Source organism: Puma concolor, chromosome A2 (assembly GCF_028749965.1).
Source record: "Puma concolor isolate L17-30 chromosome A2, mPumCon1.1.hap2, whole genome shotgun sequence".
Classification (NCBI taxonomy): domain Eukaryota; kingdom Metazoa; phylum Chordata; class Mammalia; order Carnivora; family Felidae; genus Puma; species Puma concolor.
Window position 1 is genome coordinate 12204338 of NC_141668.1, and position 17604 is coordinate 12221941.

Consider the following 17604-nt stretch of genomic DNA (forward strand, 5'->3'; position numbering starts at 1 on the left):
CCATTCAGAGAATAGTGCCAGGCTTTCACAGCAGCCCCAGCAGGGAATGTCAAGGAGAAACTAAGAGTGGCAGAGGGTCTGGACCTAGGTCACAGTTGTTGGGAGAAGGAACTGAACAACTTTGAGAAGACACTGAATGAAGAGATCTGTGCCAGGGGGTCAAGAAGCCTAGAAAACCAGGGGGGGTGTGGACATTAAAGAACGATGGAAATTTCTCTGGACCCCAGTTTTCTTGCCCCTCCGGAGATGATCCCTATAAAGTAGTGTCAATGTGGGCAACTCCACATCTAAATATTGAGAAGGGGAAACCACCGTCAGGAGTTTTTCAGTTTTGAGAGAAGGGTATAATGAGACAAGTTCACATGGACAGGACACTCTCACAAAAATAGAAATTGAAGAGGAACACAAAGGGCTGTCTGTAACGTGCATCAGTCCTGCAGCCACACCCTCTCGGGTGGGAGTGGGGTGGGGGCACCCATCCACCATGAGAGGAGGGGGGAAGCCCAGGTGGGTCTTGCGTGGATCGTCCTTCTGAGCATTACGGTTTCTGGGAGTCCTGGTACAGATGCGTGGGGAGCATCCTAACCCCTCTTCCTCCCTCCTGCGGCCCAGGCTGGATGCACGCAGGGTACCCCATCATGTGCCATCTGGAGTCTGTGCAGGAGCTCATCAATGAGAAGCTCATCAGAACCAAGGGGCTGTGGGGCCCCGTCCACGAGCTCGGCCGTAACCAGCAACGGCAGGAGTGGGAGTTCCCCCCGCACACCACGGAGGCCACCTGCAACCTGTGGTGTGTTTATGTGCACGAGACGGTCCTGGGCATCCCTCGAGGCCGCGCCAATATTGCTCTGTGGCCTCCGGTTCGGGAGAAGAGGGTCCGAATCTACCTGGGCAAAGGTCCCAATGTGAAAAACTGGAATGCGTGGACCGCCCTGGAAACATATCTCCAGGTACTGGGCAGCAGTGGAGGGGGATGGGAACCTCCCACTCAGGGGACCGGCAGCGCAACCTTGTTAGGTGACGTTCTAGTGACCCAGGAGACCTGATGGAGCCCAAGTGTGACAGTGCTATTTGATGAAGCCTCCCAGTGGACATGACTGCCTCAGCCCCACCCTCACACCATGATTCTGAGGAGGTTCAGTAGAGTGGATAGAAAGCACCACGAAAGCTTAAACTTGGTAGAGGCAAAAAGAGTACTTAAATACAGTTATCATCTCTGGCTTTAAACCCAGACATACCTGAGACTGAAGCCAAGCCGTGCCACAAAATAGCCCTCTAAAACCAAACACCCCCCTGCCCTGCTCCCCACACACAAGATATGGGATGGGACCTGTTGTTTCCTTACAGGAGGCAGATCTTCTCCCTGCCTCAGTTTCTCCCTCTTAGGCAGTCCCAGATTCCTCACTGGCCTGGACACGAGGTTGCCCCTGCCTTTGAACTACTGTTCAACACGCCAGTTCCCTCCCTGCGGTCGCTGGGGCAGCGTCTCACCACCTGGGATTCTGGAACTCAGTCTCCAGCCAGGCACACTCTATTCTGGTTCTTGCTCTGTTCGAATCCGCTGCCCTGAGAACAACAGTGAAAGTGCCTGCAGACCTTAACCTTGTCGTTGGGCCGCTTTCACCCCAGGGACAAAAGGTGCTCACGTGTGAAACCCAGCTGACGCTGTTCCAGAGAATGGCTAATGTCCGTCCCAACTGTAAAGCACCATAACCCAGCCTCACGTGGGCTGTTGCCAATGGTCTCAGGACAGCTGCCTTTTCCTAAAACTATGTCTTACGTAACTTAATTCTAGCCACCTAGACTGTACATAATCTTCTGTGTCTATAGGACTCACCTTCTTTTCCCTAAAGGCCATGTTCCTAGCCTTGCAGACTGACATAGGCCTGTGGCCGATGCAGGCTAATGTCAGGGTAAGGGTGGAGGTTCCCCAACTACTGGGGTTTAACTTTGCAACTGTTGAAGATACAAGGATTTTTTCGCGTCAGCCTGTTTTGCATCCCTGTGTGATAACCTGTGGTCACTTTCACGATCTAGTGAGCTACATGAATAACGATACTGGTGGTAAATACTGATAATAACCTTTACAGTTATTACCACAGCCATCATTTATTGAGTGTCTGCTCGGTGCTGAGCACCGTGCTAGTTCAGAGGCCCTTCCGAAGATAAGATCAAGGATGGCCCATGAGGCCAGCAGCCACAACGGGAGACAGGGTCAGTGACAGAGATGAAACTTGTGTTTCAGAGGTTAAATACATTAATTTACTATAGTGTCTGCTGGGCCTTCTTTCTGTGGATTAAATGTCTCATCTTGCTGCTGCTTTCTCTTCCCAGCTACAGGAGGCCTTTGGGTGGGAGCCGTTCATCCGTCTCTTCACTGAGTACAGGAACCAGACCAACTTGCCCACAGACAATGTTGACAAAATGAATCTGTGGGTGAAGATGTTCTCCCACCAAGTGCAGAAGAATCTGGCTCCGTTCTTTGAGGCCTGGGCCTGGCCTATCCAGAAGGAAGTGGCTACCAGCCTGGCCTATCTGCCTGAATGGAAGGAAAATATTATGAAATTATACCTCCTCACACAGATGTAAGGAGTGCCCAGCGAGGTGGCAGGTAGAGAGGTTTGGGGAGGTAGGCAGAGATGGGGATTCAGTCCTCGACCTCTGTCTCTTAGGGTCCTAGCCTTGCCCTCTCAGCTCCCTGCCCCTGTACCTGACTGCCTGGCTCCATCCCTAGAAAGTGGGTTAAGAACACAGCAAAAAGGGGAATCCTAATTTCTCAGGAGCAAGGCCTTCTGTTTGTGAGTCTCGTTCCTCTGCTCTCAGCTGTCAGATTCCCTCCTGGCCCTATACTGGCCTGGTTCTGAGAGCTTTGACACCTGCCTTCATGCCAGCCCTTGGCTCACCATTGGGGGCCATGGCCCTTAGGGGGTGGTCCTCATTCTAACATCCTGAGGACTCTCTGGTCTTGTATGTTTTGACCAGCTGCTCCAAAAACCTGACCCTAGAATCTACTGCAGCACAAATTTACCAGGATAAACAGACAGTTCCTTGATATTCTGTGTCTTAGGTCATTTTCCAAGAGCGTGAGACACAATCTAGTGTACCAGAAAGAGCCCATAGCTGGGGTTAGCTCTTGGGAAAGTCACTGTAGCTCTATGAGTATGAGGTGAGGACAAAAATCCCTGCCTCACAGGGTGGTCGTGAAGACTCAGACCAATAGCTCTGAAGAGGCCTGCGAATACAGTACTTGCACGTCTCAGAGACTGCTCCGCGTTCTGCTGGCCCACGGAGTAGTGAGCTTAGTACGTCCTCTTTTCTCGCCACAGCCTGGAGGTTAAGACCATCATCTCTCACAGCAGACTCCTTGCATCCAAAGCCTGGTTCTTCCACCTGTTAGTCACGTGACTCTGGGCAAACTGCTTATCAAATGGGATCTATTTCATAGAATTATTGTGAGGATTAAATTTTAGCACCTCTAAAAGGAATTGGGACAGTACCAGGCAGTTGGCAGGTACTGAGAAATTGTCAGCTTCCGTTGTTACTGTCTAATGAATTCGGTATCATTGTAGAGCTAGACCGCCCTTTTAGATGGCATTTACAGATGGCAGTGTGATCTATCCCATCCCATCCTACACTTTATACACCAGCCTCTGAAAGCATTGTGGAATCTTGCTTTAGCATCTACAGGATCCACAGGCTCTAAATCCACAGTGGGGTTTTAATAGCTACTTGGGGTTTAGTCTCTTCATTCAGTTCTACCTTTCAGGTAAAAGCCCTTCCTTGATTAGATCAAGAGTGGAAGTCACTTGAAAAACTAGAACAAATCCATGAGGGTGTTTGTCTAGCAAACAATGGGCACCCGGCTTAGTGATGGTGTCTATATTTCCAGAGTGGCACAGATTCCTATCGCTGCCAGAGTTCCTTACCAGTTTGGCAGATAAAGTCCACACACACAGAGAAATCTTTACTTCAGAACCAGCTAACTGGATATGACTGACCCAAATTTCATTTAATTACAATGCAAAGACTTTCTTAAGTTTTCTTCTGATCTTATTCACAACCTCCCATTTTCTGTGTAATTTGAAGTAGAGTTGAGGCTCTGGGATTAATTCGTACACCCAGCCAGTTTCCTTTAGATCACTTCTATTCATTTAGTTGTTTTAATACACTAATTTATTCACTTTGTTAGGAACTGGGTGGAGGCATAGGCAATAAGATTGGACCCACAGAGTATTCTTCTGTGGATTCCTTTATTATGTCATTTCTCAGTCCTAGAATTATTTTCCTCTATTTCATGAATGTCTTCCTCTAGATGCTTTAAACGTAGATGTTGGACGTTCATTCAACATTTGAAAAAATCCTGCCAATTAGAGGGTTTTTGAGTGTGTGCCAAATAACATACTTGTTTTTTGTTTTTAATATAGATTAATTTAATCGTCACAATAATCTGATGAAGTGGAAATGTATCACTCCCATTTCAGGAATAAGTGAGCTGAATTTTATGGAGATCAAGTAAAGTGCCTGAGGCTACATTGCTAACAGGTGGTAGACCTGGGATTCGAACCAGGGCCCTCTGATTACTGAATGGGTGTTAGTAACGAAAGTGCTTTGAATAAGCAAATCAGTGAGTAAATGAAACCAGTCAGCAAACAGAAGGACCTTTATGTCCTTCTTGCCAGCTTTTTGGCTGCCTGTGCTCACCCCCCATCCAATTTTATCAGAACAGAAAGTCCCTTTGTTTACCCCAAATGCCAGTTCAAAGGAAGAATCTACGGTAGGCTCCTAAAGTGTTTCCCAAAGACAGTGTGGGTCTTTCAGGTTCAGTTTATTCAGGTTTCACGCATTATCTCTAGGGCACCATGAACGCATTCTAGTAGCTTACTGGGTTTTGAATGATGGGTTATTTTGGTAAAGTGCCTGACTCCCAGAAGTCTCAGACATTGCATGTTCTCAGTGAGGAAATCAGATTCTTAGTCCTCTAGAATAATATTTGTATGCATTCTGGCCCTCTTTAGTTCATTTTTAGCATTGCGGCCCCGGGGACCTCTTAAATATATAAAGCTATTCATGTCACTCTTGTGTCTAAAAGCTTCCAGTGGGACTTTGAATTTAAGATGATGAACTAAGCATATAAGTTTACTTCCCCTCCCTCCCCAGGCCCCACTGAAATTGAAGTCAAGAAATGCAAAAGAGAATTGACACATCTCAGCAAAGAAAACGGAACAGATTTGATAATAACTGAAGAAGATCTCAACACATTTCTGGAAGAGAGAAGGTGGATGAAGCATGATAATGAATGAAAGAGTGAAGGTGTCTTTCAGACAGAATAGAAGCTGATCTGAACAACCTAATCCCAAAGAAACATGAGCACCTGAAGAGTCTATAGAGTTATACCTTATACCCGTTGTAAATCTGAACCCCGTCCTATCCTACCCCAACCATTGTGCAGAACACAGGCAGTATTGCGATTGGTACCCATTAAAAATCTGTTGTTCTTGTTGTTGTTGTTGTTTGTACAGAAGTTGATTAAGCTGCCTGAGGAGAGGTAGAAGTTGGTGCCCCAGAATAAGATTTCTCTTTTTTGGAAATAAGTGACAACCCCCCCCCCCCCCAGCCTATCAGCTACTTCTCTGTCAAAATCCCTCTGCAAATGCCCAAGTGCTTCTAGTTCCAGAAGAGGCTTAACTAGAGAAACAGACCCAGCCATACAATGGCAGAGGATACCCACGCCAATTCCTATAGAAGTTAACAGTTATATTGATTCTTAAATGCAAACGGTCAGCCCAGTAGTTTGGGCATTAGGAGGTGGAGGGGGAGGACCAGGGGAGAAGCATGTAAGAAAAATAACCAGTTAGAATTGGGAGACTTGAAAAATACAACCAACTCTAGAGGAAACAAAGTGAACATGGTGAACAAAGTGAACATGAAAACAGAAGGCTACAAAGGAAAGAAAAACTGAATAAAAAGAGCCCTTTGAAAGTGAAATAAAACTACCCAAAATATTCAGTAGACAGGCTGGAAAATAAAGTTGAGGGCAACTCCCTAGATACACAACAAAAAGAAACAGTAGAAAAAAATGAAGGAAAGCGATCTAATCAATCAATATCTAAGCATTAGGACTTTTTGGAAAAGAGAACATACAAAATCTAGGTGAAGAAATTTTTTAAAAATTGAAGAACAGAAAGAACTAAGTCTCCATATGGAGGGACCCTGATATCACCTATATCTGGACACGATCTTGTGAAATTTTGGAATATTAAGGAAAGAGGGAAGATATTACAAGTGCCCAAAGAGAAAATAGTCATCATAATTAGCTCAACTAAAAAGCGATGAGAAATAGACTGGCAGCAGATTTTTCATCAGCAACACTGAGTGCTGGAAGCCAATGGAGCAGTTTCTTCCCTTATGGAAAATATTTGGATCCCGGATAACCTAGCAAGCCAAACTGTCAAGAGTGACGTCAAAATAAAGACATTTTCTGACAGGCAAGTTTTCAGAAAGTCTACCTACTTTGCACCCTTACTAAGAAAGTACCTTGAGGAAGTTCTCCAAGAAAATGAGGAAGAAGACCAGGAAAGAAGAAGAAATGGAATCCAGGAAACAATGGACCTCACCTAGGATGTCTCACTCTAGAGTGACAGTTGTCCAGCAGGAGGTCTCACTGTAGAGTGACAGTCCAGCAAGATGTGTCACTCTAGAGTGACAGCTGTCCCAGCAGGATGCCTCACTCTAGCAGACCCATTTCAGATGAGAGCACACAGTCTCAGGCTCTTTGGGAAGAATATACATTCTGTTCCATAGATCGTATCATTGAGAAGCTGGAATGTTTGAAAATATGGAAGACATACATGCTTCAGTCGGCAAAAAGAAAACGGAAGTATGTCGAGACATTCAGGTCCAACTGTGAAACAAAAACTCGTGGAATGTACGAAGAGATGCAATTTGACATTGGCGGTAGGTACCTTTCCTTACAAGTGGCATAGGAATCATGAACACTGGGTTTTGAATGGCAAAAAAATGCCCTCGCATCTACTCGGCTCTCAGTAAACACTATTTACCTAGACAAAATAATGTAGATGCTGTCTGTTGGTATTCAGTGTTCTGATCAGCCTAGAGACAAAACATGAGAAGCTTAATTTTTTATTCAGAACTGAAATGGAATAGAACGAATCCTGACAAGCTAAGAAACAAGAGAACAGAAAGAGGTTGAGAATTGGTTGGGGGAGGAGGGGTGGAAGGAAGAGATGGGCCACTTCTGCATTCACAGCGAGAATGAGAAGATGAAGTCTGCAGTTAATGGAACAAGTACTAGAGGGCAGTATACTGTCCAAAGTTATAAATGAAATTCAACAGAAGAAGTCTTAAAAATGGCATTATCTATCGAAAGCTTGGGAAAGGACAGGCAAAGGAAAGGTGGGGATAGTGTAAGTTAAATCCTTATCTTTTGTAATGGGGAATTATTAAAGATTGTCTAAAGTTAATAAGTCAAGAATTATTGTTGAGACATATTATTTAATGTTAGCAAGTTAGTTAACAGAAGATCTAAAAATAGAAAATGTTAAATGCATTGCCTCTAGGGAACGGGGCTAGGGTTAAAGAGGGTGGGGTGGGAAACCGTGTTTTTCATTTTAAGTCCTTCTGTACTATTTAATTTTTTACCTTGTGCATGTATTACTTTGAAAAATTTTTAATAAACTCAAATAAAAATTATCCAGTGACTTCATATTGACTAAGATATGCTCCAAACCAAACCCTTACAATGGCTTATGAGGCCCTCAGATATTTGGATCCACCCAGTGTGTCCAGGTTCACTGTTCTTCCCATTACTCTCTAGGTCCGGCCACACTAAATCTCTTCCAATTATTCACACTTCACCTTCCCTTGTTTCTGCAGGTGTTCCACAAAAAACAAAGCTTGTCCCTGATCTCACCATGTAACTGAGATTAAGCTTACTCTCTAGCAGATTTTTAATATTCATTGAGTGAAGGAACACTCAACAGGTGTTGCATGAAGATTGCCAACCAGTGTTCTTTCCCAAGAAGGCATGATATTTGTCCCTATTCTATTCCAGGGAACATTTCAAGATCATAATGGGGCTGTAAGTCTTCCTGCATTCCTATTCATTTGACGATTTGGGTAAGTTTTAGTCTTAGATGAGACCAGGTCATGTCAAAGATTTCTATCCATCTGTCAGTCTCCTTGTTATGTTCTTTGCCACTTTGCTTGAACATCATAATCTGTTTTCTCCAATTCTCCCTCTGCCTCCCACCCCCATATTTTGGAGAGGCAGTCAACTATGTAGGAGAAATCTTCAGGCTCCCAAATTTCTTGTGTTTTGCTATTCCTCATCTCTTGGTGGCTCTTCCTTCCCCACTAGTTTACTTTCTTCTGTTGTCCAACTCCCAAGGCCAGGTGGAGCTCTCTAAGGAACATTGGCCTTACAGCCATATATATTGGCCTTACAGCCATATATATTGGCCTTACACATTAGGCTGCTATATTTAGTCCCTAAACCAATGTCCTCACATTGGTGAGTCGCAACCTCACCTAAGGTATATGCCAGCAAGCCACTAGGTAAGTAGGTATGGCATTAGATGTTGACTGGTTTTGCTGGCAAAAGTAACACATTCTATGCCTTCTTTCAAGATGACATCACTTCTAGGTTCTTTATTCCTTCAATGCTTTTGGACCCCTACTTAGCTTCCATTTTGAAAAGGATTTCTTTCTTTGACCCTCATCATTAGAGTCAGAAGTGTGGTAGAGAAGGTGTGTGTGTGGGGGGGGGTGGTGATCCTCTACTTTTCAAGCATCTTCTAACTACACACACACACACACACACACACACACACACACACTCCACATCTAATTCAAGAGAGCTATAGAAATGCTACTGATTCATTTGGATTCATACACATTTGAATGCTATAAAGAAGCATTTCTTTGAGAGGAAAGGTTGTGTACATTGTTATTGGCAATGTTCTCATGCTGGGTGCTTAGTTTTATAGGTGTTCATTATATTAGGAAAAAAATAGAATAAATGAGTAAATTAGAAACAAAACAAGCATTGATCAGTGATGACAGTTATCAGGAGCCAAGGACTATGTTAACACAAGTATGTGTACATGAAGGTCATTAAAATGTTACTTCTGTTCATCTGAACTATAAAGGAACTCAAATATACATAATTAAGAAATATGTACGTGTGGGTACTAAAAATTTCTTTGCATGAACTGCCTTAAATTTGGCATAAAATTCACTGTCACAGACTGCCAAAATTATTTAGTATAATTTGAGTTCAGAGATAGTACAGGTGGGTGGGTGGGAGAATGCTGAGGGTGGGAGCCAGGAGGGCAAAATGATCAAATGTAAAACATAAAGACAACCAAATCAAGGAGTCCAGGAGAGGCCCCACAGACCGAGACATCCCCCCCATTCCCCAACACAACCTGTAATTCTGGGCCCAAGTATATATAACTGGCTATACCTATGCCAAGTCCTGTTATCTGTGAAGTGTTTGCTTTAAGTAAGAGCCAAGTACCTGGAAGAGGTCATGAGCTCTCCTTGTAGCCTCCATCAAGGTAACGAGTGGGAGATGCCAACTCCAATTTTTTGTTTTATTTTTTAACAGTTTCTCCTGTGGTTCTTACTGTCAGAGCAGCTTGGGGGCCACACAAAGGAAGCAATAGTAAGTCGTAATCAAGGTTTCTGATACTTATTCACAAGACATTTGGCACTGTGAGCTGGTCCGTTGGTAACAGTCAAAATCTAGAGCAGACAAATCTCGAATCCTCGTAGGAAATGGAGATTAAACTATAAAAAGGCGAACAGTGACTCACATCAGTAGTGTCAGAGTGACCTTTGGATAACACCTACAGAGTCTCTGGTACTGGATGAAGAAGAGAATTTAATGGGATGGATGGGATGGGGAGGGGTGAATATCCTCAGGTCTAACAGATGATGGTATTGACGCCCTCCAGCCAAAGACCACCAGAAGCACCCCTCTAGCTGAACAAGCTGGGTTAACTCATTGCGGCTAGGGAAAAGCACACACTGCAGGGAACTGGGCATCTCAGTAAAAGGTGTTTAAAAGAAACGACTAGAGAATTTGGCTTTGGGCGAATCATTTTGGGGAGGGTCTAAGGAAGCAAGGCTTCGTTCTGGATTGGATGCTGTCAAGACGCAGGGGCAATTCTATGATTGTCTCAGGAAATCTCATCTATTGGTAAAGGGATGCCTAAAGTGGCCATAGAGCCAGAACTGGTCTCTGAAAAAGTAGCAGGTCCTCATTTTAGGTAAGAGAGACGGATATTTGGTATTTTGTGGTTGCCCAGAGATCTTGCTCTTGTTGCTTTATCATGGTCTCAGAGTGATCTTGTTTGACGTGGATGTTCCATGGAATGGTTTATGTACAAAGGGGAAAAACAGTGCCTAGCTGTATCAGACAGGCTCCTGAGGTCAGGAGCTGCTTTTTTTTTTTCTTTCTCAGTGCTAGAGGATGAAATGAAGAGCCTCTGTTCCTCTTACACAAGATTAAAATATGCATTTCTCTTCATATGCCTGTTGGCCATCCGGATGTCTTCTTTAGAGAAGTGTCTATTCATGTTTTCTGCCCATTTCTTCAGGGAAATACAAATCAAAACCACACTCAGATACCACCTCACGCCAGTCAGAGTGGCCAAAATGAACAAATCAGGAGACTATAGGTGCTGGAGAGGATGTGGAGAAACGGGAACCCTCTTGCACTGTTGGTGGGAATGCAAATTGGTGCAGCCACTCTGGAAAACAGTGTGGAGGTTCCTCAGAAAATTGAAAATAGACCTACCCTATGACCCAGCAATAGCACTGCTAGGAATTTACCCAAGGGATACAGGAGTACTGATGCATAGGGGCACTTGTACCCCAATGTTTATAGCAGCACTCTCAACAATAGCCAAATTATGGAAAGAGCCTAAATGTCCATCAACTGATGAATGGATAAAGAAATTGTGGTTTATATACACAATGGAGTACTACGTAGCAATGAGAAAGAACAAAATATGGCCCTTTGTAGCAACGTGGATGGAACTGGAGAGTGTGATGCTAAGTGAAATAAGCCATACAGAGAAAGAAGATACCATATGGTTTCACTCTTATGTGGATCCTGAGAAACTTAACAGAAACCCATGGGGGAGGGGAAGGAAAAAAAAAAAAAAAAAGAGGTTAGAGTGGGAGAGAGCCAAAGCATAAGAGACTCTTCAAAACTGAGAACTGAGGGTTGATGGGGGGTGGGTGATGGGTATTGAGGAGGGCACCTTTTGGGATGAGCACTGGGTGTTGTATGGAAGCCAATTTGACAATAAATTTCATATATTGAAAGAAAATATGCATTTCTCTTGACTGAGCATAGGGATGAGTTGGGGGAAAAAATAATATCACAAGGTGCCCAAGAGCAACCCCTGGAAAGGGTGGTTCCCTAATGATCCCCTAGACTTGGAGCAAGTCTTGGCTGTAATTCAAAATGAGGCTGGGACCACAAGTTAATACTAACAGGCCACTTACTTACTCTCCGAAACGTTCCCACTTCTGAAATGTAGGTTCCCTGAGCCATTCCTGAGAAGAATATAAAGTAGGCATTAGGGAAGCAGTTTGCTTTTACCTAACAGGAAGAACATAACAGTAAGATACCATTACAATCCATCTAAATGCACTTGCTAGTTGAGCCACACAGGAAAAATTGGAATTTAAAACAGAAACTGAAAGGTGCCTTTATGTTAGTTAGATATAGAATGCTTTCGGGGCACCTGGCTGGCTCAGTCAGTTAAGCGTCTGACTCTTGACTTGGGCTCAAGTCATGATCTTATTATGGTTCATGAAATTGAGCCCCTCATCAGGCTCTGTGCTGACAGCACAGAGCCTGCTTGGGATTCTCTCCCTCTCTGCCCCTCCCCTGCTTGCTGTGTACACACTCTCTCTCTCTCTCAAAAATAAGTCAACTTTTAAAAAAATGTATATTTAAAAAAGATCTATAGTGCTTTGATAAAAGGAGTAGCAGAAACCATTTTCTCCAGGGCTCAAACTTCCCTTATGGAGCTCATAGTCTCTGGGAGATAGGAGAGTAAAGCAGTAAAGATCTGTGGCCTCACTGAGATTTTAAATATTTTTTAGCATAAAACTAAATGAAACCACTGGAAAAATGCTTTACCAAGTTAAATTAAAATTCTTCATGTTTGATCTGCCCTTTTTTAAGAAATGTTCAAAGAGGGGCACCTGGGTGGCTCAGTCGGTTAAGCATCCGACTTCAGCTCAGGTCGTGATCTCACAGTTGGTGAGTCCAAGCCCCTCATTGGGCTCTGTGCTAACAGCTTAGAGCCTGGAGCATGCTTCAGATTCTGTGTCTCCTTCTCTCTCTGCCCCTCCCCCATTTGCACTCTGTCTCTCTCTCTCAAAAATAAACAAACATTTAAAAAAGTTTTAAAAAAAGAAATGTTCAAAGAAATGTTCCCTAAACATTCATAAAATCATTATAAAATTTTGGCTTCTGTAAGATGCATGTTCCACATTTGGGCATCTCCTTCCAATCTGGCCATTGGGTCACCTATAAATTCACTCAATAAACATTTATTGAACACCTACTACAATGCTAGTTAGAGGGTCTGGAAAAACACAATAAACATAATAAAGCACCTGTCTTCATAGTGCTTATGTTCCAGTTTGAACATTAAAATGAACAAATAAACATATATCGAGTATGTTGAAGTATAAAACAAAGTTAAGACTGAGAAGTGAGTGTTCGGGGGAGGAGGGCACTGGACAAGGGGTGTGTTTGCTGTTTTATGCAGTGAGGTCCAGGAAAGCCTCTCTGATAAAGGGGACGTGTGGCAGATTCTTGAAGGAAATGAGGGAGCAAAGCATGCAGATAATTCAAGGCAAAGAGAGGTAAAATTATACTTGGCATACTGAGAGCAGCAAGACAGACAAGAATTTCATCCCCGTAAGAGTCAATAGCTATTTCTTGGATATAAGCTTTAATTTCTGACCTTAGCTTTATGACAGAATCCACTGACTTAATGGAAACTCACAACTTTTGAGTTATCTCTCCTCAAACTTCAAAGTCAAAGCACGCTTCTCACTCTGAAATATCCCTGTGACTGAAGAGTATGAGGGGCTCAACTTAGTGGCTGCTGTGACCTCTACCAAAGGTACTGAATGAAGACATGCCTTTAACTTTTATATATTAAGTTCTGGGTCCCTGTTGATGGCCTGATGGATCCAGTAACAAGTGGACTTTGGAACCACATTCATGGGAGAAAACTGATTTGGAAGCAAATGACTAAATTTGCACAGCAGTGCAAGTTTTAGACTTCCATACTGATGTCCATCAGGACAAATGTGTCATGGGAAACAGCCTCAGTTATCCTTGGCCTCCTAGTCCATATCCCTCTTCCCCTGCTAAGCTGTATAATATCCATTTGACCTTGGTTAAAATTAAAAGACACATGGGGGCACCTGGGTGGCTCAGTAGGTTGAGCATCTGCCTCTTGGTTTCGGCTCAGGTCACGAGCTCACGGTTCGTGAGATGGAGGTCCACACCAGGCTCTGCACTGACAGCACGGAGCCTGCTTGGGATTCTCTCTCTCCTTCTCTTTCTGATCCTCCCCCACTCACACACACACACACACACACACACACACACTCTCTCTCTCTCTCTCTCTCTCTCTCTAAGTAAATATATAAACAAAAAAAATTAAAAGATACTTGGATCATAAGTATCGATATAAAATGAAAAACTTTGAGAAGGAAAACCTTGAAATTACAGTAATTCTCAGAATAAATCAATTTGGAAATAATTGTTTATACTTGCAGAAAAATCTAAAAAATAATGTTATTGATCCCATAGGACTGGGAGCTTTGATATTCCTTCTCTACATGGATTTTATTGTAGAGATATTGGCCTTCAGTGATTCCCAATTCTCATACAGCAGCCCCTCTGGCCTCTTGACATCTGCGACCCTTGTGGGTTTGTGCATGAAGACAGATAAACCACACTGGTGTGGGTACAATTATAGGAACTGGGTCTGTTGTATACCTACCTAATGGGTCTGATATTTCAGAGCCAGAGGAAAAACATCCACACTCAGCCTTGGGCTAAGTCAGCTCCACTGGTTCAGGGACAACTGAAATCTTCAGTACAAAACCAACCGTTATGGAGATGGGACAAGTTTGGAAATGTATGAAGACTCCTCTCTTGTTGCTGATGTGAAGAAGACATCTTCAGAATGGATATCTGTGGAGTGGTAGTGGTATGTTCCAAGACACCCCCTGTGACTGCAATATTACTGCTCCTGCCACATACGTCCCACATCCTAACGATCCAAAAAGAAACTATAGGCCCAGGTTGGGGAACCTGGCTGGCTCAGTCGGTAAAGCATGCGACTCCTGATCTCGGGGTTGTGAGTGTGTTGGGTGTAGAGATTACTTAAAAGAAATCAATTTTAAAAAACAGGCCTAGGTTAATTTCACAAAGACGCCAAAGGAGAAAATGAAAGCTCTTCTAACTGCGATTAAGCGCCGGCCATCTGTCAAGAGTAGCAGCAAATTCCAGCCTCACTGCTTTAAATAAATAGGCAGGCAGGAACTTGCCCTAGAGATAGACCATGCTAGAATCTGAATGAGGGTTATCATACATGTACTAAAGAATGAAAAAATGTAGTCGGTGAGGCTTTCCTACATGCTCTCAAGTTAACGGCTTTGCTCTTTACTCCCACTAAGGCACAATTTTGATAAGTGCACTTGAGCATTTTAACTTTAGGAGAGATCCTTGTAACAGTACATGTGTTAGCCTGGATCCTCCAAGCAGCAGAAGCCAAGATGAGGTCAGATGCGCAAGAGATTTATCTCAAGGGAAACATCTGTGAGAGAAAATGGAGAGGGACCAGAAGAGGCTGGGAGAGCCATGGGACTGTGAGGGAGGTTTCATCCGCTGAAGGAAGAGAGCAAACACAGGAAAGGCTTCTGTGGGGCAGGTCTCAGAGAAAGTCCTGTCAAGGCCAATAGGAGTCCTTGAGCCAGAGTCACCCATCAGAAGAGTCCCATGTACCCCAGGAACGGGCCTGCCTCAATAGCCTGAGTACACTTAATCACCAGCCAGGAGAATCCATGGCCCAGCACCCAGGATTCCAGGGTGCACCAGCTGTGGCTGCCTGTCACTTACATACCCGCTCCTTGCAGTTGGAGATCGGAGTGGAGCCTTTGCACGGCCCAGTACTTATTCTTCAAACAGCTGCGGACACCTGTTCTGGATCATCTTAAATAGGGACTTAGTAACCCTCCCCAGCGACTCATACCAATAAATGCGCATAGGTGCATTCAACCATCTCTATTCCTAAATTAGACCATGGCTAATCCTTCCCAGATTCTTGAGGCCCTTCAGGGAAAGAATATATGGGACCACATTAAGTTTAACTCAGAGCTAAAAATAATTGAAGAAGGAAGTCAGTGACTATTAATGCTAGCCCATAATTAGAAAGCTTAGGTATTAAGTAACCCCTGCATTTGGCTTTGTGAGAAAATGGAATTACTGCAAGAGTTTTCCTCTGTTCGACAAAAACGGGCTGGTGTACCAGTGGTTAACAGTAAAAGTTCTGATCCCTATGCCCCTTGCATGTGCTAGACAATTAAGTATCATATTGCTCGTGTATACTTATTAGGTATAACCCAGAAGGAGTCAGTCATTGTAGCACAAAGGACAGGGGTTGGCATGCTTGGCCTGAGCTAGAACAGACCCACACTTGGACCTGGAAATGGCTCCATTTCCCCCTGAATCTTAAGGGAGAGGGAGAAGGAGATTATCTAACAAAAATGGGATCTGCTGAGAAAGGGCAGTAGAGGTGGGGTAGGGAATAGATGTGGAGGAGGGAGTCTCCATGTTTACGACACAGCATTTCTTAAAAAACCTTCCTCCAGACTGCAGACTACAATCCAAACTCCTGGGTTGCCATCCAAATTCACTCCCACAAGCGCGGTTCACCAATTTCGGTCACAATGAACATTTTGTCTTTCTCAGATCAAGCTTTCACAAGGACATCTCCATGCTGTGGACTACGATGTGGCCTCATGTTATAATGCCCTTGACTCTTGTCTGCTCACAAATAACATTTATGTTTTTCAAAGCTAAGTTTTAGTGGCTCCGTCCCTGTACGTTCATCTCTGATGACTAAAAATAATGGCCTCTTCCTTTCTCTTTCCTGGCACTGATTTTTCAGCTGATTATGACACCTACATAAATCCTTATGGTATTACAGCTCTTTCGTGTCTACTGTCTTCTTAGATTTACTGACTACAGTATCATCTCCATCTCCCAGAGCACCCCACAGAATATGTGCCCGGTGAGAATATGCTGATTTTCATGGAGGAGTCTCTGTTTTCCCCTAGGCTGGAGGAAGGGTCTGGAGGTCTGCACATGAGCAATGACCCTTTAGTCTGACCCGTGTTGGCCACCATCTTTCACTTGCTAGGTTTTAAATGGACCTTTGTGCTGTTTCTTGTTGTTTTGTTTCCATTCTTCAGCCAACTTCTGTTCCCAAATGGAGGTACCCTAATGACCACAGGTACCATCTGCTCGCTGGCCCTGAAAAATTCACCTTTATTTGAAGCCCTTTCTTCTATTAGATCAACACCAAAAATACTCACAGGTGTCCTACTAGAATCGTGGCACTTGACCATAAAGTGTGACATTGATGTAGGCAGAGACTGGTTAAAACCTTAGAGCGCAAACACAAAAGGGCCCCTAGACTCCGCATTTGACATGGAACTTTCCTGACACACTCCCTCAGTGGCTGGCTCCCACCCTACTTCTCCAAGGTTTTGTTTCCTGGTATGAAACCTATGAATTCAACTAACCCCAGCTCACATTGGGCTTCCACCCTGAAGTATTCTCAAATTCCGATAGGTCTTAGCCAAATCGCATGCCTTGTATAGGTTTCTCCTTGCCTCTTCTATCTGAAACCTGACTGCATTTGGTCCTCTGACAAACAAATTTCTGCTAGTCCTCCAAAGACTCGGTTATTTACGAGTTCAGCACACATTTCTTGAACATTCACTATATGCTTATTCACTTATTCAATCACACACTTTCATGCAATTATTAAGAAACGGAAGCCTGCTACATGACAAATGAAACTCGGCAGTGAGGATACAATGACGGACACGACGGAGACAGATGGCACACTCAGCAAGAGAGCCTATGGGAGAAACCAACGGTAATCGGTGGTCATACAAGCAAGTGTGGAGTGGCAACCTGGGAAAGAAGAAGAAAGAGAGGTGTCTGGTGTGGTCGGGAGCAGGATTTGGTATAATCTGGAGGTTAGGAAATTATTTTCGAGGCAAGTGACTGCTGCGCTAAGGTAAGAAAAAGCGTCGCTTTCTAAGAGAAGAAAATTTCACTTTCCTAGGAAGGAGTGTTGCACACTGAATACACTTAAAGAAAACCCCTGAAACAAGAATATCTTTGGCACCGGTGTCTCTTCTACTCCCAGACGCAGTACTAGCTTGAGTGTCCTGCACAGCCTGGAAACCCCACGAGCACGGGCTGCGCGGGCGGGTGCTGACCACCAGGAGGCAGCCTTT

The 17604-nt window shown here is 43.9% G+C and overlaps 1 protein-coding gene and 1 long non-coding RNA gene across 5 annotated transcripts in view; one reads left to right on the forward strand and one right to left on the reverse strand.

The window, feature by feature from the left end:
* The window catches only part of TCAF1 (TRPM8 channel associated factor 1), a 56443-nt gene extending 48733 nt beyond the window's left edge, over positions 1 to 7710 (forward strand). For 3 of the 4 annotated variants that reach the window (XM_086687832.1, XM_086687837.1, XM_086687812.1), the window contains exons 7-9: positions 613 to 950; positions 2335 to 2585; positions 5158 to 7710. In XM_086687832.1, the coding sequence (XP_086543958.1) occupies positions 613 to 950; positions 2335 to 2585; positions 5158 to 5167 (599 nt within the window). In that variant the 3' untranslated portion in view covers positions 5168 to 7710. Of the gene's footprint in view, positions 1 to 612; positions 951 to 2334; positions 2612 to 5157 lie in introns of all 4 variants that reach the window. The other variant, XM_086687822.1, reaches the window with a different exon arrangement.
* A 3815-nt stretch (positions 7711 to 11525) lies between these two features.
* Positions 11526 to 17604, reverse strand: part of LOC147582989 (uncharacterized) — a 201517-nt gene continuing 195438 nt past the window's right edge. The window contains exon 3 of the long non-coding RNA XR_015244284.1: positions 11526 to 11589. This is a non-coding gene — a long non-coding RNA (uncharacterized LOC147582989). The remainder of the gene's footprint in view (positions 11590 to 17604) is intronic.